Source organism: Rhinolophus ferrumequinum, chromosome 9 (assembly GCF_004115265.2).
Source record: "Rhinolophus ferrumequinum isolate MPI-CBG mRhiFer1 chromosome 9, mRhiFer1_v1.p, whole genome shotgun sequence".
Classification (NCBI taxonomy): Eukaryota; Metazoa; Chordata; class Mammalia; order Chiroptera; family Rhinolophidae; genus Rhinolophus; species Rhinolophus ferrumequinum.
In genome coordinates this window covers 48993762-49020656 of record NC_046292.1, presented here as the reverse complement: position 1 = coordinate 49020656, position 26895 = coordinate 48993762, and the positions used below count along the sequence as shown (strand labels likewise).

The window sequence follows — 26895 nt, the reverse complement described above, 5'->3', positions numbered from 1 at the left end:
ATAAGAAAGATAATCAAGTTATCCTCAGGGTTAAGGACCACTGACTGAAACCTGAGACTTTAAATGAGAAAACAGACATCTCACTTGGAAGAGAATTGTGACAGAAAGCTAGCACCCACAGAAAGAAAACACATTAAAAAACTTCAAAAACCTGTGCAAACTCTAAGAGAAGAAATGGAGTTATTATTCATATTGTTCATCCATCTAAAAATGGAGAAAAACTCAGTTGACTTGAAGGGGAAAAGACCAAAGAAATTGAGAACCATCAATTTGTTCTCTGTATAAAATAATGTGAGGGATATAAGTTACATTATATCGCAGTGAAACACCAAGTTCCATAAAATTTCCCACAGTGAAGAGCATCCATCAGTCTAACAAACCAACAAGTATTTTCTAAGTACCTGCTGTGTGTCATTCGGTGTTGTAGGCTCTCAAGGAAAGGCCTCATTAAGGAAAGAGTAAGAAACCGCAACTTCTGCGCGCAGGATTAGTTGTCATAAACACACCCTTCCTGAATTGTTCACAAATGATGCTTCTACTCGTATTACAAACTTCTTTTCAAAATCGACTGCTTCTTTACAGAACCCATTCTACCCTCATTATGGACATTAGCTGATAAAAATAGTTTTAAATTCTAAACTCTACACCAGTAGGACGAACACAATCAAGATAGGAGATGTTAAAGATATCTAAAAATTAGCCTCGATTGTAATTAGCATTGTAATTAAAAGCATACAATTCTTATATTTGCTTCCGCTGGTTGAGGACATCCTAACATTTTATGTTTCAGTATGGTGGGTGTGTTGTCTCATTCAATTAGATTTTAAGTTGGTCACAGAGATTGAGGGTTTGAGGTCTCTAACCCTGGTTGATCATGTGTCAGAGCAGCTTGTCTGAGACAGTAGAACATAATTAAACAATTTGGAGTTATGCAAGGAAATTCTAACTCTTAAACTTCACAAAGGAAGCAAAATACCATGTACGCAGAGGGTACAACCAACATTAATTGGAGAAATAATGACAAAGGCAATCCAGATTGAATTCATATTCTGCCCATTTTAAGGAGATCAAAACATACAACAACTCAGGATTTCTTCTTACCTGAAGAACTCAGGGTGGGCATAAAGAGCTTGGAAAAAATGATATTTTTATTTTAAAGGTCAGAAAACAGAAACAACAGAGAATTCCCTAGGACAAAATAATTAGTAATGAAGGAAAGAACAAACATATCAGATATGAAACTAATTCTTCTGCAGATAGCCCATGGCTTGTTATAATAGAGGAAAGAGAACAATATATTTTGAAAACATTAGGTCCCATCCATTTCCCCATCTGTTTCTCTGGAAGGCCCGGGAAAAAAAGAGTTATATCTCATATGCCAACTCTGGATGATTTTGGTCAGGCTACCTGCAGCTCTGTCTCGAGGGGCCTTCTCAGACTACATCCAGAACCTGGAATGTAGTCACAATGTCTGCTGAGGCTTTGGAAGGGGGAATGGCGGTGTATATGCCTCACAACTGATGTCCCTGGTCTAGACCCAACCCAAATTTGGTGTGCCTTGTGAAGCTCTTCTGGATGAGCAGAACCCAGGAGCCTCTTCCCTCCAACTCACTGCACTTGAGGTCTTGGCTGAACACTTAGCATCAGAATGCACACCGTCTTTAGCTTCCCTTTGTACCATGCAGCCTTTCTACCAGGAGCAAAAGCCAGTGTGTAGGAGACTGGAGCTCTCCTCCCCCTCTGATGACTCTGCTTTTACAAAACTCAATGGGGTGCTGAACCTTCTGCCAAGAGTGGAAAAGAATGGGGGTGGTGTTACCAAGCAGCAACAAATTCATGGATTTTACTCTCTGTCAGGCTAATTTGGGGGGTGGGAGGGTGGGTGGGCCACCTGGAATAGAAAGGAGCACCAGATTGTCTCTGGTTCGAAGCTCTCTCCCTCTCCTCAGATTTTTGGATGAAATAACTCTGTTATGGATTGCAAATCTTCAGGAACAAGAGGAAACTAATTGATCCTTCATAACACCATGTCAAATTGTTTCGTTCTTTGTATTACTGAATTTTACAGGGGAAGAGAGGAGACATTAGCATACATGCCAGGGTAGGGCGACACCTACTCTCACATCATTTCTATCATCCGTCTTCTCCTTGACTTTGAGCAAGTCTTCCCTAGCTATTTTTTTTTTCTCTCACAGGTCTCTTAACTCAAGGAAAAGGGCAACAGAGCCCCTTTCCTTGAGAACTGATACTTCTAGAACCTCTCCTGAGTGACAGGCACCAAACTGGTCATTTTACAATATTATCTCGTGTTATCTTTACATCAGTCCCGAGAAGGTGGATATTCTTGTTCCCATTTTACAGACTTGGGATCTGAGGATCCACATTAATAAGATACAGACTCACAAGCCTGTGTTCCTCCTACTTGACCAGTGTGCTTCAAGGAAACATTCTCTTTCTTAGTCCCTTTGCTCTATCCCCAACCTGCCTCTAAATCAGAGGACTTTGCACAAAGCCTTAGACTAGAATACACAGCTGAGTATTAAAGCTGAGAGGAATTTTAAAGATAACTGAATCATGGACCCTTACATTTGGAGATGAGAAAACAGACTGTGTTTAGCTTGGCAGAAAGGAGGCAGATACTGGAGTCCTGGCCCTTTGAACCTGCAGCAGCCTCTGGATCTTTCTGAGTTGGTTTCTTCTCTAAAGTGGGGTGATCATCACCTCAGTCCATGCTTAATAGTGCTGCTGCTCATTCCGTCTTTCTGGTCATGATGTCAATTATAACATGTAAGCTGGTATTATAATGCATGGTTGATACAAAAAATACTTGTTGATTGACTGATTAGGGAAACTGAAATAGATGAGTCATGTAAAGATGAGGTGTCATTCCTCAACATTTAAAACAAAGGTTCGTGAAGTCTTAATATAAAATGAGAGAATTTTAATAAACTAGAAATCACATATGACACAGCAGCAATTAAGCCTGACTGACCTCAGCTCAGCCTTGCTATCTTGTCACATGAAATGACACGTGAAACGCCATAGAAAGGAGTGTCTATAGATTGAGTGGGAAGAAAGCTTGGGTGGTGGGCTTCCCATCTGGGATCTTGGGCCCTGTAGCCATCATCAAAGTGATAACCTTCAGAAATTGTGAGTATTCAGAAATTATATGTAAAATGTTTTGTATGAGCTAATGAGCTTTTTGTTTTTTCCTCTGAAGAGAGAGCCAATAGCTTTCATCCAAAGTAGTGTAATATAGTGGTTAAGCGTTCCAAGTTAGCAATTAGACCTGAGTTTAAATCTCAGGAACTTCACTTACTACCCTGTTTGCCCGAAAATAAGACCTAGTTGGACAATCAGCTCTAAAGCATCTTTTGGAGCAAAAATTAATATAAGACCGGGTATTATATTATATTATATTATTCCCAGTATTTATATTATATTATGTTATATTATACTGTATTATATTATATATTATGTATTATATATTATGTTATAAGACCTGGTCTTATAGTAAAATAAGCCCGGATCTTATATTAATTTTTGCTCCAAAAGATGCATTAGAGCTGATTGTCTGGATAGATCTTATTTATGGGGAAAGACAGTAGCTGTGGCACCTTAGGTGAGCTAATTAATCCTTCTATGCCTCAACTTTCCCATCTGTAAAATGGGGAAATTAATAATACCTATCTCGTAGGGTTGTGAAGATAAATGACTTAATATACATGAAGTATCTAACACACAGCACACAAATTTTCACAGCTGCCACCACCAACACCATCATAAATTCTTGAAGTGGTCCATGATCTTAAAGGATGCTTGGGCGTATTCACCATGAGATGCTCCATTGTTCTGATTAACAACAGCTATCATTTACTAAGCACCTCCTTTGGGCCCTACTTACATAAACTTACAAAGTACTAAGCACTTCACATGCTTCGCTTCCTTAATTCTTACAAGGATCCTGTGAGTTAGGTAGTATTATTAGCCTCATTTTACGCTTGATTAAGCCTTGACTGAGGCTTAAGTAACTTACCCACAGTCACATGGATAATGAATGCAGAGCCAGAATGCAAACTTAGTTCTGACTTGCTCCAGAACAAAAGAAATCTTATTGAGTACAGAACTATAAACACTTGTTGTCAAGGACAACTTCTCAGGGTAAGTCAGCAGTGAATCTTGGCTCACCAAAAAAACAAAAGTAATTGAATCAATGGCAGTACATGAGAAAAGGATATTGCATCAAGAATTAAATTATAGCATTTGTCTTCTCATTTCCATGAAAGCTAAGGGAGACACAGGTTTCAAGGTGCCTAGTGAGCAAAACACATGGCTAAAGATGTGTCAGAGATTGGGCTTCCTGTGGGTCTGGAGAAATGGAGATGTCTACATCGGACACTCTGGCAGGGGTGGGAGGTGAGGAAACCAGGAGACTCTGAAATAGAGGCCAGAGGGGAAGCTGAGCACAGATGACCATATTTTCAATCAGGAAACTGAAGACAGGCAGAAGTTTGGACCACAAGGGGGATTTCAGCTTTTGTGTGCTGCTAGCAACGTTGTTATTTGTTGTTTTCTGATAAATTTGTAGACAGTGTTAGCAAGAAGGTTGGATAAAGTCTATCCAATTTCTGATATTAGCTATCAGTACCTGTTACACGGAAGGTGCTTACCAAATATCTGGTAAATTGATTTGGTGAGGGGTGGGGGGAACAGCAGTGAGAAATGATGTCAGTTCTCTATGCAATAAATTTAGTGGGGGACACACAGTACAGTATCCCACTGTGACTTTCAGCCTTCAATACAGTCTCCATATTTGTTCAGGGAATTTTAATATTACTCAGAAAAATTTAGGAATACTTCTGGAATTATCTCCAAAACCAGTTCATAGGCATCACACAAAAAAATTATTTTATTAATTTTCCTAGTTTCGTGCTCAGGATAATTACTGGTCTTGGCTCTAAATGAGTTTTGGCTATTTGGATTTTCTGATTTATCACTATTAATGATATTCTTTAACATCTACCTTAGGCTTTGCAGATAATTCTAACAACAACAATAAAATAATCTCCAAATGCAGTATCTATAATAAGTATTTTATATAGATTAACTCAATCTTTACAATAGCCCTATGAAGTAGCCATGGGGATTATCTTGATTTATAGATGAAAAAACCAAGACATAGGTTTTGTAACTTGCCCAAGGCGACTCAGTTAAGAAGTAGAACCCAGTTGTTTGGGTAATTGTGACATCACTGGAATAAGTGTCTATTTCCATCTCCATCTCCCTCAAATTATCTTTTTTTTTTAAATTTTACTGGGGAATATTGGGGAACAGTGTGTTTCTCCAGAGTCCATCGGCTCCAAGTAGTTGTCCTTTAATCTAGTTGTGGAGGCACAGCTCAGCTCCAAGTCCAGTTGCCATTTTCAATATTTAGTTGCAGGGGACACAGCCCACCATCCCATGCGGGAATCGAACCGGCAACCTTGCTGCTGAGAGCTCGCTCTCTAACCAACTGAGCCATCTAGCCGCCCCTCCCTCAATTTATCTTAAATGGAATTGTATTCAATTATATGTCGAATTCTCATTTTGTTGTTTTTGTAAGGGCATATTTCCTTATAGTTCAGTCTTATACCATTATTTTATTTAGCCCATTTCGGAAAATAAATTTACTTTTTAAGAATAAAGGCATTCTTGGAAGTTGTAATGGAGGTTTTCTTCTACTCTTTATGGAGGGAGTGTGGTACAAAGAGAAGCAAGTGGCAGAAGCACTCAGCTCATGTCTCCATTTTTATTTTCTTCTTTAGGGGAAATGATCTTTACACTGTGCTCACAGAAAGAGATGGACATCCCAACAACCACCTTGTAAGGCAGGTAAGTGTTTGTTATTCCCATTTTGGATATGAAGATTCGGAGACTCAAATACATTTAAGAAACTTGCCTAAACAGTACTGTTAGCAAGAGGTTGAGTTCAGGTCTACCAGATTCCAACATCTTTCCTATTATACACCAGTTCTTTCAGTGGATAAACACAAAGTTTCCATTTGCTTAAAGAAATATCATTACAAATGTCCGGTATAAAATAAAAAACTGACTTAAAAATAGTTCACCTAAAAGGTGGATCAGATTTGGTTCAGAATTAAAGTCTAAGATAGCAAGAAAGCCCAAACTCCTTTAACTGCATTCAAACCTTGAGATGCAGATATATTATAATTCAGGACACAAAAACACAGAATGTTTTCAGGGCAGGAGGCTGGAAATGGGGAAGCAAAGCTATAACTCAATGTGGACAAAAAAGTTTTAAAAATATATATATTTTATATATACTAATATATATATATGTATATATGTATATATGTTATTGTGATAGTTCATTTTTTCTGTCGACTTGACTGACCATGTGGTACTCAAATTAAATATTTCTGCTTGTGTCTGTGAGGGTGTTTTCTGATGAGATCAGCATTTGATCTGGTGGACTCTTTAAAGTAAATCGCCTCCCATATTTGGGTGAGCATTATCCAAATCTATTGAGGGCCTGAATAGAACCCTGAATAGAACCCAGGAAGGAGGAATTTACCCCCTTTTCCTGCCTGACTGTTTGAGATGGGACATCTCATCTCCTGTCCTCAGACTGGGATTTACACCCTCAGCCACCCTGGTTCTCAGGCTTTTGGACTCAAACTGAATTATACCACCAGCTCTAATGGGTCTCCTGTTTGCAGATGACAGAGTGGGGGACTTCTCAGCTTCCATAATCCTGTGAGTCAATTTTTCATAACACATCTCTTGATATACCGGGGATGCCAAAACTATGTATACAAGTGGACACTTTGGTCAGTGTTGCTCAAGCAGTAGATTGCCGTAATCAGAAGTGTCTGGACGCTGATGGTAACCACTTTGAGCACCTCTTGTAATTGCAGAAGTCAAATGTGACTTGTATTCATCTTCTGTTATTGGCATATATTGAGTATTATAATTTTAGTAGTTTTCTTTCTTTCTTAAAATGTGTATACATTTTTTGGCACCCTCTGTTTTGTTCAGTTTCTCTGAAAAAGACTAATATAACTAGCAACGAAGAAATAAACAGCTTCAAAGCACCAATTATGCATCAAGTACTGTTAGTAGGATCTTCTGCATGCTTTATTTATTCAGTCAGTTATTGAATAACCATCTGAATGCCTAATATGTACCATGCACTGTGCTAAGATAATCACGAGGGACAAAAGTCAAAGATTTGACCCTGCCAGAGACAAAAAGTAACTGCACAAAAAGTCCGTAAGAATCAGTATTGTCCTCACTTTAGGGAAGAAGAAATAGATACTCAGAACAGTTATAGGGCTTATGTAAGGATACACAGATAGAACATGGCAGATCTGGACCGGGTGCCCAGCTCTGTCTGAATTCTTGTGTTATGCTCTTTCTGTTACTATACAGCTGCTTCCTATTAATCCAAAAGTCTAGATCAAATTATTTAAGCATATGGCCACAAAGCACTTGGAAAAGAGGGTGGTAACCCTAGGCGCCACAGCAAAGATATAGTCAAACTAAATGGCAAACTCAACCCATCAGTCTCATGGGGCTTCTGATCCGATAGATCCAGGCAAAGCTGTAGACATTCCACGTCTCTCACATTCAGCATTGTGTTTAATCACATTTTCATCACTGGTTTGAACAAAATGGGAATATGTGGCCAGGATGAGGGCAGAGATGAGTGAATCTTCATATGGCAAACAAGAGAAGCTGAAGTAGGTTATCGATAGATGGATATAAAACTAGATGGTGGTGACATGCCACAGTGCTCTACCCTTGGCCGGGTCCCATTCACATGTTTGTTCACTCACTCACCTCACTCACTCATTCACTTACACACACAAGCATTTATTGAATGGTGTCGATATATGAACAGGTCGGACAATTAAGTTTGCGAACTTTCCACTGCGCACTTATAAAAGGCCCTATGTCAGGTCTAGGGGATTTGTGGGGGACACCAAAATGTACCATGTAGATTTCTCTTCAGAAGGGCTTCTCACTCCAGTTGCTGAGAGTGCTACTGAAAGACAGCCTTCAGCTGTCAGCATTTCAGTATCTGCCTCAGCAGCAGCGAGCCACCTCACCCAAGGTCACACTTCCTTTTGGCCCATCCATGTTGAAGTACAGGTTGATACAGCGGTATAAAGGTTATTCATCTCAGGACTAACTCTGAAGGGTCATTCCATCTTTAGAGGTCCCCATGTGGTCCGCTCATGCTGTTGTTAATGCAAAACATGCAAAACAACTTAACTTCTCCTTCTGCCCGCCCTACCCCATAGATGTCAAGAACAAGGTCACTCCTTAAAAAACATTTTGCACACTGATCTTAAAGTTGGAGTTGAAATCAGTCTACTTCATGGAAAACCCACTGGGGAAAGGAGGGCTTTATGCTTTGTTTATCCTCTAAGGAGCACAACTACAACCAAGGACAAAATTTACACAGAGGCAGCATTTGAGTTTAATGTGGGTTTAATAATTTTCTTTCAAAAATGAAACAGCCTGCCTCAAAAAGCAGTAAACTTTGTAAGATAGAGGGAGCACTATTACTGTTGGAAGGGCAATTTATTAACCAAAAAATTTGGCAGTTTAATTAAATTTGTTTCTGTTCATCCTGCTGCTGGCTAGCATACAGCAAAGAATCACTGTTATTTAGATATTAATAATGAGAAAAATTTTAAAGAAACTTCCTAGATGCAATAGGTTCTGGGAACAATTTGAAAGTAAATGGGAAAATAATTCCATTTCCTAATGAGCTCCTCAAAGTAATTTAAGATTATTTAAGACACAAAGGCAGAAACTATCATTATCCACCAATATCCATTCTCTCCTTTGACTTTTAGAACAGAACCCTGAATTTTAGCTGGTTACATGTCTATCCAGACAAAGACTACATTTCCCAGACTTCCTTTCAGCTAATGTGACCATGTGACTAAATTATGGCTGATGGGATCTAAGTGGTAGTGTTGTGTGCAATCTCTGAGTTAAACCCTTAAAGGAAACCTATTGCCTTTTATTTTCTATTCCCTCCATCTCATGGCTGGGACATGGAGTTGATTGATGGTGGTAAGGCAACAGCACCCTAGGAAAGGTGAAGCAGTAATACAGAAAGTCCCTGGATTCTTGCACAATGCCTAGAGTAGGACTCTATTACTTATCTGGATTTGACTACTAGCTTTGACTTTTATATGGGAGAAAGTAAAACACCTATTTTGTGTAAGCCATTACTGTTTTGGTCTCGGTTAAAGCAGCTCTACCAATATTCTCACTCGTACAAATGCCAAATCAACAAGTAAAACCTGGGTGATGTTCATTCCTACCAGCATGATAAGAATAGAAATTAACCTCCTTTACCTGTGAGTTTATTCTTCAAAAGAAATAGAAATAGAAATTATAAATCCAACATAAGCTATTGTTATGAATAACTTACCATATGGAATTTCCTCTATTTCTCTTAGTATAATGATTGATGCTTTTGTAGCATAAGAACCATAGCCTAAATGAAATATTCTAATCTATCATTAACTGGTGTAGGCTTTATTTCTATTTTTATAACTGAATTAATTGAAAATATATAAATGTCTGACTGTTTGGCTGGGAACATCTAAAGTTGTACAAATCATTTGTTATTTTTATCATGGTATGAACTGGATTTCAGAAGGTTATTTCTACACATCTTGTTTTGGACATAATGTAATGGATACATAATTTGTGAAATATAGGTACATATTGAGGCTATCTTGAAGAGAATAAGGACGCTAAAGTCAAGAATATGCTTTCAGTTACAATTTGTCTTTATACTTATCTATATCCAGAAACGTGCTTACCTTTCCCTAGGGTGGCAATAAGAGCTCACTCTCCTATACTAAATATCAAAAATCAGAAACATTTGTAAATCATAGTAATGGCAGAGTCAGCTTTTCACATTAGAGGGAACAAGCTGGGGGAGTGGGGATGGTGGTGGCAGGGGGACCCCAGGGTCTTTTTGCTTTGTGGTGTTGCTCATAGGCAGTGCAGAAACAGCCTAACTCTGTGATTACTTTTTCTGAGTGTCTCCATCTTGTTTTCACATTGCTTTCCTTAATATCCTTTTATGAGAGTCTTAACCATATCATGTCAATATAATACCTTAAAAATAGGAGTTGGGAAGAGCTCAGAGTAAAACAATCACTTTTCTTGCTGCATCCTCAGCAACATACCTGGTTGGAGGAATAACTACCAGAAGACCCGAGCATACATATTCTTTTTGATAAAGAGCATTTCTTTTTACCTAGATCCAACCAGTTTTCAGCAAATATCTATCATGTGCATGGATGTTCTAGTGAGTTTTCTTTCATATAAATTTGTTCATTTAATCCCGTTAACTTACATCCTTACACTTATCCCAAGTAGCTTAAAAATGCCCACTAAGTTTATTACATTCCACAGAGAAGTGGATACAAACTGGTTTCAGGTATTTAAACGAATTTTCACAATTGATTAAAAAAAAAAGATTCAGAAGTGAGAAATTATTTGAAAGATGTCAACTGCAAAGTGAAAGCATGCGCATTTACAATGCTCCCATTACTAGAATCACTAGTACTGCAGACCAGTGTGTGAGTATTATTGCAGACCAATATGTGAGTTTAAAATCTGTACCTTCCATTGCAGAAGGAAAAGAAAACTAATATATTTCATGTCTCCCTTTTCAGGAAGACAGCTTAAGATAACAAGTAAATATATGATTTAAAATTACATGAAATATCATTTGCAGTGGTCGATTACTGTTAGCAATCATTTTAGCTGTCACTAACAGTAGTGATAAAGGCCATTATAAGCAGTAAACACTAAAGAAGTCATCATTATAGACTCTATTCATGCCAGGTCGGCGTCTATCAAAGGACAGATGATTACAACTCCTTAGGATGGTTAGTTGAGATATTTCCAGAAGCATCTCAAAAGCAGGTCAGCATTTATGAACTACTTCATTTAGGGGGAATGCTGTAGGGAGATCACATCTCTCTGAAGAAGATGCCAAGAACATATTAGCTGTTAGTTTGAGAGCCTTCATCTGCTCTTCACAGCTGTTTTTAGAAAACAATTGTAGCATTTATCACACACCCAGAGAAAATACTGTAAATGTTGGAACTTAAAATTCAACAGCTAAAGAAATTTAGTAGATGGGAATTGGAGGAAGTACAAACTGTGTGTGGAAAAATACCGATTTGAATAATATAAATAAGGCATACCTGTATTTGAGGTGCCTAAAAGATGAGTATTTAAGACAATTTCATAATAAAATATAATGAAGATTATGAGTTTTAAACTATGATTTATGATATTAGATTAATATATTTTTTGGAGCATAGCAATAAAAAAAGTGTTTTTTTTAAAAGAAATTTTCTTCCTAGGAGTTTCTATGTGTTGTATCATAAAATAGGACGCCAAGATATGTTTAAAAAAATTCTTGTTAGTAAATCTGTAAACTTCATATTGTTTTTAATTGCTTCAGAAGTAAGTCTAGATAATTTTTTTGTTATTGTTTTTTTCTTTTGAAAATGCTTGCAGGAAAGTAAGTGAAAAACGAAATGTGGTCCTATGCACTTTTACTATTTTGAAAAGCACAAGAAGTGCAATATAACAGGAACATAACTTTCTAAAGCTAGAATGAGCTGCTTAAGGTGTATAGAGTTCATACAATGGTGACGATATGTAGCCTCCCGTTTAAGGAGTTTCTGCTGTGCTTAATGGCGGTGGGTAGAACCCAGCTGTCTGTCCAACCCCACCCACGCTTGACATAGAAAAAGCACTCACCACCGGCGATGGGGAAAGCGCAATGTTGCCTATCGATGCCTTCAGTTCATCTACAGTCGCGGTATTCCTAAGAAGGTCTTTAGATTGCAATGGCTTAATCTTGATATTAAATTTCCTGTGTGATTCTTCTTCCTCTTCTGACTCACTTGAAGAGTAAAAGTGCTTTCCTTTGGTAGGTAGAACACAGTTAAAGATACATAACTCTGTTTTTTTTTCTACTGGGAGGCAATGATGAGTTGAAGACAAGAGTGATTACACATAAAGGCAGCAAAAGTATCCTTAAGATGGCAAAAATAGCCAAAGCAAAAGAAACAAATAAAGGAGTGAATCAGGAAAGGGTGAGCATGTAATCACCTTGCCTTGGAACCTGATGAAGGATGGTGAATATCAGGGAGCAAGAGTGGTAACGTCCTACATTTTGGCTGCATTGGCCATTTGGTGTGTCACACTCGGTACACACACTGATGGGCCCACATGAGCTTACTTGTCTATGGAGAGAGGAAGACCATCCAGTGGACGATTTTGTGATGAGGTTTAAGTGCTTCAGAGCGTGACCTGTTCTGCCCAGAGATGATTGGTGGGGAGAGCACAAGAAACAGCTATTTTCCAGTCGTGATGATGACATTGTCATATCAGGTTTTAGCAGACAACCCAGTACCCACAATTCGCGCAATTGTTTTTCAGCACATTTCCTCTTTCTCTTCTCTCTTATCTATGAATAGATAGATCAAGGCAGAATGCCTGCTTGTTAGTGATCAGGGTGTTCTTTGTGCTGTTTATTCATCTCTAATATTAGGGACAATAGGACTTAGGAAGCTTGGGTTATTTCAGCACCTTTTCAAAACCTGAATGTATCATACTGTTTTATGAGAGAAAATAAACATTAAAATAAAAAAATAAAGAAAGGATATAGCCAGGTTCCTCAGGTCTGATGCTGTAGCCTTCTTCATCCAGCTCAGGTGAGTTCTATAAAATACAAGTGCCCATGATGCAATTAGTATCCTGACAATAATCAAGGAATTATTCACTTTCCTTCTAGAGCCTTTTACTTAAGGATATAAACATGTTTCTCATTTTTGAAGGTGAGGATTTGAACTTTTGGAAGTGAATGACGAGCAGAACATACTTAGATATTTACTCAAGGAGACTTGGGGAGTCTTCCTATTGGGAAAACAAACTAGGGGTCAACAACTGTCAATGAAAAAAAAAACATTCAAAGAGAATTTATCACGCATTTTCTGTAAGCCAAGGACTGTGCTAAGCAACATGGGGGGGGGATACAAAATGAAAATTATTTGTCCTTCGGAAAATTCAAATGTATTTTGATAGGGAAAAAAAAACAAAAACAAAACCTCACCAAACTGAAAAACACAAGACATCAGTGATAGGAGTTTGATGGAAGAGGAAGTTAGTGAGGTTTGAAAGAATCAGGGGGATCTGCATGTGCTTTTTGGGATAGATGGGGAGGACAGAACCTGTATTGAGACCCCAAGGCAGAAATGGACAGTATCATTCATTCAGGTGGGGAAAGAGAAAAGTACACTGAAGATGACATGACTGGAAAGGAAACTGTAGAGTGGGAAAGCATGGGAACTAAGACCTTGGGGGCCAGCATACTGGGAGAGGAGTTCAGACTTGATATAGCTACTGCAGCTTCCCAATTAGGGTAGGACATGCTGTTTTGGAAGTATGTTTCAGGATAGATTGGGGGCAAAAGAAAATGGAGAAAGGAAAACTAATTCAAAATAATTGCATAATTCAGGTAAGTTGTACTAAGAATATGGAATAAATTGTTGGTGGTGGGAAGGGATGAATTAAGGACCTTTGGAAGGACAAATTGTTAGTTCTCGGTAACAGATTTATCTTGGGAGAAAAAGGAGAGGGAAAGCGTCAAGAAAATGCTAAGATTTGTACCCTCAAATCCTGGGTGACTGCTGGTACTCCTGGCTGAACTAATGGAAACAGCAGACAACTAACATTTTTAGGGAAAAAACGGGAAAGATAAAAGACAATTTGCATAATTGGAATTAGTTATAATATTTTTGTTGCTATTATATGGTAAGTACAGTGACCCACCCTTTATTTCACTGAACCTTCATAACAATCATTTGTGGAAAGAATTATCCCATTCACCAAGGAGGAAACTAAGAGAAATCGAGTGCTATTTCTCATGGAAACCCACCCAGCAAGAGGCAGACCTGCACCTTGACCCCAGCTATTTGAGACTACACCCTGCAGAGGGGAAGAAGGTGAAGAGTTCAAGATTAGTCCTTTTGAAGTTGAGGTTATAGGTCTGGAAGTCAGACAGGACAGAGTGGGAATGGAGTGATAAATTTTTGAGTCACTAAAGCAGTAAAAGTGCCATGACCATGGGGGGAGAAGAGGGCCTGAATGCCCTGGGAAAACCATCATTTATTGAGCATGTATTGTCTCCTTGTCCTTCTTCAGGACTCAAATTTACTTTTAAAAAAAAGGCAAGTGTATTAAGTTCACTTCCCTGCTAAAATCCTGTCCCAGGCTTCTCACTGCACTTAGAATAACAGCCCAGGCATCTGTGTAGCCCATAAGCTCCTGCGTGACCTGGCTCAGCCCTCTCTTTAGCCTCAGGCCTGAGATTCTCTTCCCTGACCACCCTCAGCCACAAGGCCATATTCCCATTGTTAACTTTTATGATTTGAATGCTGTGAGTTCTTTCCCATTTCACAGCCCTCATAAATGCCCTTCTCTCTGCCTAGAATTCTCTTCCCTCAAACGTTCAGCCAGTTAACCCCTACTCATACTCTAGGGCATTCCTTAAAGCTCATATCCTCCCTGAGGCTTCCATGCTCTTATCCGGTCCTTACCCAAAACAAGATGATAAAAACCTGTCTTATTAGTACTTGGACAAAGTGGTGTCTAATATAGAATTACAATAGCAATTCCTATGTGACCTGATTAGTTTTTAGGACTAAACAAATTTGAGGAAAATTGCGATTCATTTAAGCATGTGCATGTTAGCCAGGGACAGCACTAGGATTTAAGGTTTATGTGCTCGGTGGAGGGTACTAAGTAGTACTTGATGAGTCATTTGGTATTGTAATGATCATACTTCTTGTTTGCTTAAATTATCACATGCATTCATATTAAAGAATCCTAGAAAATATAACAAAAGTCTTTCTAGGCAAAAAAGAATTAATTTTCTAAAATCATCCTTTCTTAATATCCAGTAGCTGCCTTTATAACATTATTTATTAGCAATTTGTATTTAGAGTAAAACAGAGGCTTTCATAGATTCCAGGGAACTGAACTGCTAAAAATATCAAAAAGATCTCAAAAACAGATACAAGAGAGGATCAGGTAATAAAGTTGGCAGAGTGACATGATGTAGAGTGTCGCGGTATGAAGCATGAAGAATTTAATCTCCTTTTTCTGCAGATAACGTAGTATTGACCTTTTAAGGTAGTAAGGAGCCAATAAAATTTAACATTATGACTGAGAGAATATTCAATACATGATAATATTATTTATTATGAAAATGAAATTCTTCATTTTAACGAATATGCCAAAGTTGTAACATCAAGCTTAACTTTTATGAAAGGGGAGGTTGGGCCAGATAGTCACCTAAAGGATAAGTGCAAAGGCATTTTGTAGGGATTGTGAATTTGGGCACTGCCTATGCAATAGACGTGATTTTTTTCATGTATATATGGTCTACATGTTTAATACGATTAGAAATTCAAGAGTGATGGTGGCCATCCTGTTGTGGTTGGTGAAGAGTGTGGTGATGATGATAATCCATTTCTGGGTAAATTATCAGGAGAGTTATGCGGGGACTCACCCTCACTCTTTCAGAAATAACAAGTGATTGTCATTTGATCTGGGAAACATCCGTACCATGAGGCTATGATAATTGTTAGGTGCTATGGTCTGAATGATTGTGTTCCCCCAAAATTCATATGTTGGAATCCTAACCTCCAGGTGATGGTATCAGGAGGTGGGGCCTGTGGGAGGTGAGTAAGTCATGAGGAAGGAACCCTCATGAATGGGATTCATGCCCTTCTAGAAGAGCCCCAGTGAGGTTACTAGAGGTGTATCTGCGAATAAGAAAGTGGCCCTCAGCTACACACACCAGACCCCCAACCTGTGGGCATCGTGACCTCGGACATCCCAGCTGCCAGTACTGTTAGAAATAAATGTTGGTGGTTCACAAGCCACTCAGTTTGTGGTATTTTTATTGTAGCAGCCCAAAGGGACGAAGACATTATGAAACCAAGGCCTAGATGTTAATTGAATTGCCTCCATTTTCAAAGCAGCTTAGAAAAAGAACCAGGACTGAATCATCTGGAGTTAATATTTTATAAAATAATTTTTTGAACACATATGACAGGCTAGGCACTCTGCTGAAATATTCTGCAAATAATTAGCTCACTGAATCCTTGCAACAATACTACAGTGTAATGACTAACTTCACTGTTGCTACTCAGCAAATAACTATCCCAAAGCCACGCACAGCTGATATGCGGAGGGGCTAGGTCTTGAACCCAGATCTAACAGACTCTAGTGCTCTTAACCTTCCATGCTATGTTAACCGTGGCAGACACATCCTCATGAAATGGAGTGTGTCACTTATTTCTACGTCCTATTTTACATAGAAGAATGCCTCAACGCATGCTCAAGTTCTGAAATACTTAATAAAGAGAAAACAATCTTCTGATACTCACGTATCTTTCCCAATCAATTTCTGCATAAAATCCATTTGGCGCCCCATTGCTTTTCTTCTGTAATAAATTTGAAAATAAATTTAAAAGAGAAATATTTGAATGAAAAAGAAGGAACAAAGAACATTTAACTCTTATCTGTATTTAGCAAGAGCTATCAAAATCCAGGACTGAAAAGACAAATTAGAGCAGCCTGGTGAGCAACCGCACTGGTGTCACTGAGTGGGAAATTAAGCTGCCATGACTCTGCATGATGGAGTTTACTGATTTCACAAAAGACTGTAGGATACGTAAGCATAAAGATATTAGTAACTAGCTGTTCAAATGTTATTCAATTACTGAAGAATTAGAAGCACTTACATGATAATTTAATCTTCTATACCATCAGGGGATAAAATCAAATATATATATATATATATATATATATATATATATATATATATATATATATATGAATTTAAATGGGAACACTTTGACTTTCATGTTGCTCTCGTATAAAATTAGTTCCAACATATCCAAAGCGTATTCATCCAGGTAGTTAACTCATGTTTTAGGTTTTCTAACACTGGCTCAATTTTTTCCTAACCAACCCCTTGATAGACTGTAAAGGGAATCAGCTCCAAATGAAATAATTCAGCTTCTAAGTATTAAAAATAGTACTGATAGTCTTTTCAAGTGGCTTTTCTTAGCAAATTATTGGAGTAAAGCCTGAGAATTAATCATGGATTTCTGTTATCCACATGTCCTATGCTTCCATGAGCACATAGCACGGCAAGATGACAGGGTGGATATCAGCATTACTCTGTCTAGGTTAACTTCAAGTTCTGTTTTGGCTTCTAATACAACCATGATATATGGCCACAAGCACTTGAGCAAGGATGTGGCATCATTCAAAAAGACATTACTAGGAGCAAAGGACAAACACACAAATTAAACTGGTGATGCAGGATTCATCCAACGGCATTCCTGTATGTAGCACATATAGCAATGGTATGTCACTGAGCACGAGCAGGTCTCAGAACAACACATATCAAATGGTGACGCATGAGGCTTGAGGATAGGACCTCTAATTGTGCAGTCACAATGAAGGCCACTTGAACTACAATGGGAACAGCTAACATTCAATTTGACAAATGGGTACGAGAAGTAAGCTTTCTCACATATGCACGTGGGACCACTAGATAACCAAATCAGAGGTAACCCAGTAACCATCTCACTGAAAAATATGTACTGCATGTTGACTGGGCAGTCTATAGAACTAACAACAGCTTCGTAAGGGTGAATAGTATATAAGGAATAGATAATACGTTCACGGCCTCTCTCTTCCTGGCCGCTACCACTGCCCTGTAATTTATAAATGCAAGAACAAGCCAATGCCTCCACAGACCAACACCCAGAAACAGAGGTCCTGTGTCTCTCTTCCTCTTTTTCTTGCTCCTGACAAAGATTATATACTCAGACTACATCATTTTAACGTTTTCACGTAATTGCCTTCATTGAATTAGTGCTTCACTAATATTCTTTCTACTTTGAACAAAGGTTGTTTAAAAACATCTGTCATAGCAACTCTTGCATGGGCTATAAAGCTACGTTGAGGACATGGTCCGTTAAATAATGTGCCAGCTAATAACAAAAAAACTCTTCCATGCCATGGGGAATGGGCATGATTCCTATTTTTTTTCTGTCATGTTTGCTTGCTATTTTAATTCTTACTTTTTCAATCTGTTTCCATGTCTTCTTTGTACAATTCTCCAAATTCTTCTTAGAAAGCATATATAATAAATTTACAGCTGAACAAATGTGTATGTGTGTGTTTCTTTCCCGACAACATATATCTAACATCACGGATAAAAAAATTTCCTGAATTTTCTAGATCTAGGCTAAGTGAAAACTTCCCCGTTTATATGGAAATCAATGGAAGATGGAAATAAAGAGAAAGCAAAACCTATACGAAAACATTTTATTTTAAAATAGGAACATTTGAAGTAGTAAACACAAATACTAAACACAAACAACAAATCATAACAATACATTCTATTGAGCAGATATTCAAAATACATACATGTACACACACATCCACAAAGAGCTTTATTAGAGGAATTGGCAATTTGGCCTCATTCACACTAGTGAATTCTTACAAATATATTTGGTTTCACAAGTGGAAAATGATCAAGTTGAAGCTAACCAGAGCCTGGCTGAAATTCTTCTGGTCAAATCCCAAGAAAGAAATTCTCCTGGTTTAACCACTTAAGCAAGGTGCTCACAGTGGTAATAGTGAAGGTAATGAACGCCTCTACTGATTTTCAGTGGGAAAACTGTGAAGAAGCAGGGAGGAAGTTAAGTGGGAAACTATCATTTAAAAACTAAGCTTAATAGTGCAGGCAATGTTGGCTATTCACCAACACATAAGCAACGATTTTTCCCTTGGAGGTGGAGATATACATTATTTACTTTTATTTTTTCTGGGCTTTTCAAAATTCTACATTTTGTATAAGTAAGTTTTATAACTTGAATATATGATTGTTATTGAAAGATAGCTGAGGCTCATGGAAATGTTAATCTTATTTTAATAGGTATTTTACTTTGGTCAGGATTATTATCTGTTCTCATACAATATGATGGGCTCGATCAATAAATGTCGTGGCAATTGTGTTTAATTATACGTTTATCAAAGTTGTCAATTTTGACTGGGAATGCTCCTGTTTTCCAAGGTCAGCTCCTAACCACTCAGTGATCCTCGGGAGAGAAGTGTTAAAGACACAGGATGTACTGCTTACATGTATTTTTGCCACTAAGGTAGATTTGACTCACTTTGTAAATAATCCTATATAACAGCACTGTCTAATATGACTGCCTGTGAAGATGGAAATGGTCCTGTGTGTGCTGTGCCATGTGGTAGCCACAAGTGACTATGGAATACTTGAAATGTGGCCATGTGACTGAGAAACTGGATTTTAAATAGTCACATGTAGCTACCATATTGAACAACACAGCTGGAGTTGTCGCATAGTCTGGGCCAAAATCAGCATCCCTGACTTGACATCCTTTGGTCAAGTACACTGGTTCCCACAAGCCAAGGTCCTGACAGATTCCTGATGTTACTGAGATAGTGCTTATCCTAACAAATGATTTGGCTCAAAGCTTATATTACAGCCAAAGAGCTCTTATAAATAGCAGATTCTTTTTAAAATCTGAATACCTTTCCTTTGTCTAAGACAAAGGAAATACACATCTTTTTGTCTGATCACTCTTTAAAAGTGTATTCAGACATCAATATATAGAGTCTATATGGTTGATTTAAAAATCGGTCCCAGGTATTCAAAAAGTAATTTGAAAATACCTAAGAAAAAAGTCTTCCTAAATGGCATAAACAAATGCTACTGTTTTTGTTTTTTCAAGTTGCAGATTGGGATTTTACTCACTGATTTCTATAACCCCTTGGAAATTTTAAACTAAAATCTGTTTCCTTACCGAAACTTTTTTTCCTCCTTCACGCGCGCACTCTGCTTTGTTATTGTAGGGTGGTTCATGTGGGCTGCGCTGCTGGAATTGATTGTTTTCATGTAGAAAAAGTTGTTAAAGAATCTGTTTGTTCTTCAAGACACATATAAAGAATCACATGGAGTCAGCAAACATACCATAGAAGAAACAATTTCTAGGCCAAATTGCAGGGCCTACCAATTTCGGCAGGGTTCATTAAATAAAGAGTGGACTTGGGGCCCATAATGAGGCTCTATTCAGCAGGCCAGTGTAGCCAGGTCAGGAGAAGAAGGAAGAAGGAGGAAGCTACATCCCAGGCATTAGGCATTATGTGGATCTAGTCCTCATTCAGCCAGCACTTAATTTACAGGAGAACAGACACCAGGATAGGTGTCTAAGAGAGACTGAATAAAAATGGTTGTATTTCTAATGGCAGTGTGAACAGTGTAGTTCTCTGGATCAAAGCCTTGCTGGGGATTAATACGCACAGTGCACATAGTTGACAGCTCCACACCTGGGAGCTTTCCTGCACACCTGTTCAGGATGAGCAGAGACAATGCCCCCAGTCTATGTGGAGAGGGAAATCTGAACTGCTTAGGGAAAAGTTCAAGTGTATCCTGCATGAATTAGAGTTTGTCCCTGGGTTAGAAGTCATCATCACTCACAGCTGCCTAAAGTCTCAGACACCAAGACAGACAGCTCTGCAGAGGATGGGGAGCCAGGTGGGGAGCAATGCAAGCCCACTGTCATACATGGAGCCCTGCCACGAAGCCTCTGTAGACTAATTTCAAAAGAATTGTTCCCAGAAGTGGACTTCACTGGATTTTGAGAAACTGAAATTAAATAAGCATCAGTACATTAAGCCTATTATGTAGGTCCTGTGTTGACAAAGTCATTTATAAGCATTACAAACCACCTATACTTCGTACAACTACTTTAGTGAAACCATAAATTTCAAAAGACAATGATTTGGAAGCTAAATCAGCCATGTAAATGTGGACGGGGTCTACAGACACAAGGTCTTAAAGAAATCAGTGTGAATTTGAAAGAGAATCAGATTGAGATCTCTAAAGACTGGATGCAAACAGAAAGTTGGACCCCTATGAGTTCTCATATTCAGTGAGCACAGTTAGTGGGGGCAACTCAGGGAACATTTCCAAATAGTAAAACCAGCAGCTGGATAATAATTTCCAATTACCTACAAAGCTGTACACCCTGTTTCTGAGAACATGCATTTACTTTGAATGTAGCCTTTTTCAGGTCTGCCTTAGTTCCTGAGAAAATGAAACGAAATAATTACCGTTTCCTAATAATCATGAGCAGTGATATTTATGGCACTTCCATTAAGGAACAAAGAGGGCATAACTACTAATAAATAACTTTATACGACTTGGGATGGTGGTGGTAAAAGAGGACTCGGGCAACTCGGGTACATAGCCCTGTGCTAGAGTGGACAAGTCTTCATAATCACGGCTAGGCTCAACACAGCACGTACAAAAAGCTGCCTGCTCCACGCCAGCACCATACCAGGCACGTGGATGCATATTCTATCAGAGATTTAAATGGGTGGTTCCCTAGAAGAGCAGAGAACACAGAGGTAGCAATAAGGCCTCACGGACAATGAGTGGGTGGGTGGGAGGGGCTTTAGAAAAAGGAAAAAGGACAAGACTGAGGGTGGCAAAGGGAAAGAAGCAAGAAACAGCAATCCAGCCTGGCAGCAGCAGGGAGAGAAAGCAAAGACTAGCTCACAGAGCCTTGCAGAGGTCAGAATGGAGGGAATAAGAGAACCCGGGGAGGGGGACCCAGACAGAAGCAAAGAGAAGACACAGAAGCAGAGAGTACCTGAGACAGAGTTAACGAGAGGGCTCTGAGCCAGAAGCAAGAGGTGAGGAGAAGCTGAGTCTTCTGGGTCTTTTTTTTCCCCTGCTGAATAGAGCCTTGATTATAGTGTTACCCAATGTCTGATAAATTTCAGTCTACTTTCTTAACATTTCATGGCGAGAACTACCTGAATGCAAAAGGCACCCGAAAGCTAAAACCTTGAATCAAGTGTGGGAGAAAAACTCCTGCTATAGCTGCAATTAACACCCCAATTTAGGTATAATATTATAAAGGGTGATTTTTCAAAAAATTATTTTTAACCACCAGATTTATTTTAGTTCCCACTCCAGCCCAATGAGCCTAATGTAAGTTTTTTTTTTTTTTTCAGTAACAGCTGTTCTTTTGAACCTTCTGAATAGGCATCTGATTTAGGTTTGAAGGAAGTCATTTTAGAAATTGGTGCAGACTCCCATAAGCACAACTCAGATAAATCCAAGCCAGTGCACCACAGACTTCTTTAAAAATCAAGAAATCTGGCGACTAGCAAGGAGACAGAGTTACTGTTAAATCTAAACCCAGTGGACACATTTTCTTCCTTCAGGCTGTAAATTCAGACATAAGTAGTTTTAAGACCATTCCCTATTTGTGAATTTAATATAGAAAATGTATCTGCAGCTCAACTGTGAAAAGGGAAAAGCTTTTTTCAATTTTATTGGATCTCAGCTCCATTATGACTTTGTGGCCTCTGTTGGAGAAAAACATTCTCACATAATGAGCTTTATATATCATTAAATTGGGAATGAAATAATAGTTGATGGTAGCAGCCCCTGTCTGGCTTTTGACCCACCATATTGATAACTAGTTTGCTTGACTAATCTGGGGCAGGGTTTTAGGTGAACGTTATAAATAAGTTTAACTTGACCAAGACTGCATTTATGTCCCATGGATTTACTACAGAAAAGTTTAACAGGGAGAAGTCTGAAAAGTCATTTAAGCTATTTTTTTCCCCTATGGAAAAAAAACAAAAACGGGGGCTTTAAGAAAGTTAAACATAGCATATCCTGGTGTGCAAACCTACTACTAAAAATGGTCATTTAAATACTTACAATTCCATCTCTATCAGGTGAACCTCTGTAACAAAAAGAAATAGGTAGCTATTAGGAAAATGAATAATTCTTGCTACATAGACTAAAGTATAATAAGAAGAAACATTACCCACCGCTCTCCCCTTCTCCCTGGTTCCCAACCCCAATAAACCCAGCTAATGAAAACTAAACCAAAACAAATTGGTCAAGTGATATTTGAGTGTGGGGTGTGTGTGTGGGTGTATGGGAGGGAGAGTGTCATGAACACCTGAAGTCCAAAAGGCACCAGTTGCTGTGTCCACTTTTGAGAGGAGAGCTGAATAAGCATCTGTCCCAGTCTAGCTGGCTCCATTTCAAACCACAACGAATGGAAACCGATTTGCTCTCTTATCTTCTCCCTTGTGAGTGGTCTTGAATTATAGTTCCTCTATCAGAGGGAACTTTTATGTTATTTTACAATGGTACTTTTCTTCCACATTTCTATATTTATTGCTCCTCTGATTATAGGAAAGCAGGAAATGGAGGGTAATGTTTGCCAAGGGCTCCCCCTGGGGACTAGAGTCCAGCACAGTTAATCCACGGTGGCACTATGCCCCAGTGCTTAGGGGTAACGGCTTTAGAAGAGGACGAATCTGAGTGTCCAGGCTCCACCACTTATTAGGTCTGTGACCTTGAACACATTATTTAAGCTCTGTAAGCCAATTTAAAGAAGATAATCTCTATAAAGAATTTATACTAGTTCCTGACACATAGCATAATCAGTGTTCAAACACGTTTGTTATTTTTTTTCTCTTCCATGATGTCTCTTCACTAGGAACACAAATCTGCCCACTTGGAGCCACATTAGACTTTGTAGCGATAAAGGAAGGGTCTTATTGTTAGTTTGGAAAAGTGAACTGGTGGAGCCAAAGGATGGGAGAGGCAAGAGGGCAGTCACTGCCACATTATAACTTTCTATTTTACTCACTCTGTCAGGAACTAGGAAAATGTTATTCTATTGACATAGAGACCAAATTATGCTAAGATTATGCTAAGACTAGCATTATTTGGAAGATAATAAGTGCTTGGGGTGGACTGTGAAATCTTGTTTGGTGTGATTGGAACTGTTCTTTAGGTGGGGCCAGGTAATTGCTTCATAGGGTGGGGCAGAGAGTTGTGGGACATCTTCTGGACTCCAAGATGTGACTCCCTTTCCCCACTAAAACCACCTTCAAAATTAGCGTAGAATATACTACTTGGATTACAAAATACTTGAGGGTACATCATTTTTCATAACCAGTTCTGCATCCACATGGATGGAGGGTGAATCAGTGATACCACAGCTGGAAGCAGAGAAGACTGTGATCCTGAAAGACCACGGGAGTTAACAGAAATCTTAGGGTCTTTGGACATTCCCTGGCTACGGGAATTCGTTGGTTTAAACAAATTTCATTTAAAATAGAAGTATAGGAAGAGTCTTAGCTGATAAAAGTTATAATTCATTGAACAAATAGTGAGTGCTTATTATGGGACAGGCACTAGGCTAGGACATGGGGATAAAAAGTAATGAAGACATGCTTATCATAGGGACAATGAGAAAGGCAAATAAATCCAGTGGATTATCATGGCCACAATAAGCCCAGGTTGGCATAGAGGAAAGGTACCAACCCACACTCATCAAAACCAACTTTCCTTTTCATTGCAAAAAATGAGCATTTCTTACTAGGATTTCAGCCTCTGCTAATGGAATTGAGAGAGAGGTAATTTTGTCAACTTTTTTGTAGGGTATATCCAGGCACTAATCCTTGTGGGAATGTCTTTGGGGACAGCAAGTAATGACGTGGAAAAGACCAGGCTCTGGAGATAGGCCTGGCTGTGGTATTTCCCACCACTGGTCCTGATACAAGGACATATGTAGAGGGGAATATTAAAAGAGAGGCCACTTGATCTCATGCATATTACAGCTATAGGGATGGCATTTCAAAAATTTTAATTAAAAAACCTGTAATCATACATAGCAGTGTTGTTGTCCTATTCCAATCCTTTATCTTAATCCATTAACGGAAACGGGCTGGTGGTTGCTAGTGTGGTGGCAGCAAACATGGCAGTTAAGAGCGCTGGCTATAGTGCCAGACTACCTGGGTTTCCTAGCTGCATAATCTTGGGCAAGTCACTTCATCCCTTTGTGCCTCAGTTTCCTCATCTACAAAATGGCCATGATAATAGCATATATCTCGTAGGACAATTAGAGGATTCAATGAGTTAACAGAAGTAAAGAGCTTGGAGTAGTGCCTAGAACATAGTATATACTCATTTAATGTTATCTAGAATATAATGATTATATAATCTGACCTAGGATGGCAAGTAGAGAGATTTTAGCGGGCCCAGACACTTGGGCATGTGTTCTCAATTCATCTCCTAACCTCTTCTTATGAACTTTTCTATTTTATTTTTAAATGATTTTTAAAAAAATGTTTTTAACAGTAGACCCATTGTATTTACTGATTTCTATTTTAAAACTAATCATCTACCATGGACCCTTTGCCTCTATTTTAAAAAGTGCCAGTTACCTCTAGCAAGTACTGCCATTTCTGTTACCCTCCTGTTGGTCTTGATTCTAATTTTGCCCACCTATTCTTCTGGGTGATAAAAGCTTAGGCACTTGATCCTGGGCTAGAACACTGGCCTCAAGCCTTATTTTCTGGGTAACCTGCAGTAAGTTCCCTAACCCCTTCTGGAACTGATTTCTCATCTCTAAAATTGAGATACAGCTTCTAAGCTTATTGAATTACTGTGATGATAAAAAAAGGATATCAGTACATACAATATACCCTGCAGAGGGCCTGACACTTGGCACAGGCTCTCTCCGTTCCTCTATATGGAGAGTTAAATTGGGAAGCTCTATCCTCACCCCACTTGCTACCTAAGGAGGTTCAGTCAGCTGCAGTTGGGGCTGGTGGCTATCCTAGCAAATGGCTTGGCAACCCGGAGGGAATGGCAGCAGCCCTGAAAACAGTTTGCATCAACAAGGGCTACAATGATGGCAGACTAACATAATCATTACCTAAGGCTAAATTGCCAGAGCATTTTCGCAAACTTTTGCAAGAATAATATTGACCCAATTAGAGAGCAGAGATTCATGAACAGCAAAGGCTTACACTCAACTGCCGGTCCTTTGACCATCATTGCCAGTGGAACGAATTTAAGACTAATTTGCTGTCATGTAAGTATTCTGGGGCATGCCAATGATAAGAAGTTAAGGAGAGATGCTTGGGATTCTACAAGCAAATGTCTTATCGGAGTACTTCAGAGAGATATTGAGCATCAACCCAAAGCTGTGAGGAAAACTTCCTTATTTTCATACTTATAGAAATGGTGATGGATGAGCAGTGCTTTGGCCACATGCGAACTAAACTAGCTCAGGCCTGTTCTGAGGAGGTTGTTTGACTTCTTTTCCCTTTTGAGGGACCTCTTTAATTTTCTTCACACACCAGAGATTATGTCTGGTCAGTTACAGAGATGCTGTCTTCAGAGAAAAACAGATTTGGTTTCTGCTGGTGACGTTCTCCTGTGATGTGTCTATTAGTGTCCTGCATGACTCGTGGCATATTGTAGGTGACAATAGATGTTGCTGACTGACTGACGGGTCTAGTGTCTGACTCTTTAGGGGAATCAGTTTCCATCTAGTGTACACTGAGGCCCAGAAAAGGAAAGTGGGAAAAAGGCTGTGGGGATGCTGGCAATGCCGGAGCTAAAGCTCATGCTCTTCTGACTCCAGTGAAAGAACCATCCATCACTTGTTCCGGGTGGTGAGTGTGTAGAAAATGACAGTTTCTTATGAAACAATGGTAATTATGTAGTCCTCAGAAAAATATTCCTACTTTGATCATTTAGAAAAATTTGCAAGACTAGAGTAATTTCCATGAAATAATTATTTAACCAAAAGAAATAAGTAAATAAATAAACAATCCCAAAGAAAATGCAAGACCTGGTGACTTAATATTTGTATCTAGTTA

At 38.8% G+C, this 26895-nt stretch overlaps 1 protein-coding gene across 27 annotated transcripts in view; it reads right to left on the bottom strand.

Annotated features, from left to right (window-relative positions):
• The window catches only part of SGIP1 (SH3GL interacting endocytic adaptor 1), a 195438-nt gene that overhangs the window by 87541 nt on the left and 81002 nt on the right, over positions 1-26895 (bottom strand). For 8 of the 27 annotated variants that reach the window (XM_033114770.1, XM_033114771.1, XM_033114784.1 and 5 more), the window contains exons 3-8: positions 22922-22946; positions 21837-21920; positions 19986-20057; positions 16518-16574; positions 12729-12783; positions 11818-11993 (exon numbers count right to left, since the gene is read on the bottom strand). In XM_033114770.1, coding sequence (XP_032970661.1) covers positions 11818-11993; positions 12729-12783; positions 16518-16574; positions 19986-20057; positions 21837-21920; positions 22922-22946 — 469 coding nt within the window. The remainder of the gene's footprint in view (positions 1-11817; positions 11994-12728; positions 12784-16517; positions 16575-19985; positions 20058-21836; positions 21921-22921; positions 22947-26895) is intronic. The other 19 variants (XM_033114774.1, XM_033114792.1, XM_033114781.1 and 16 more) reach the window with 4 other exon arrangements.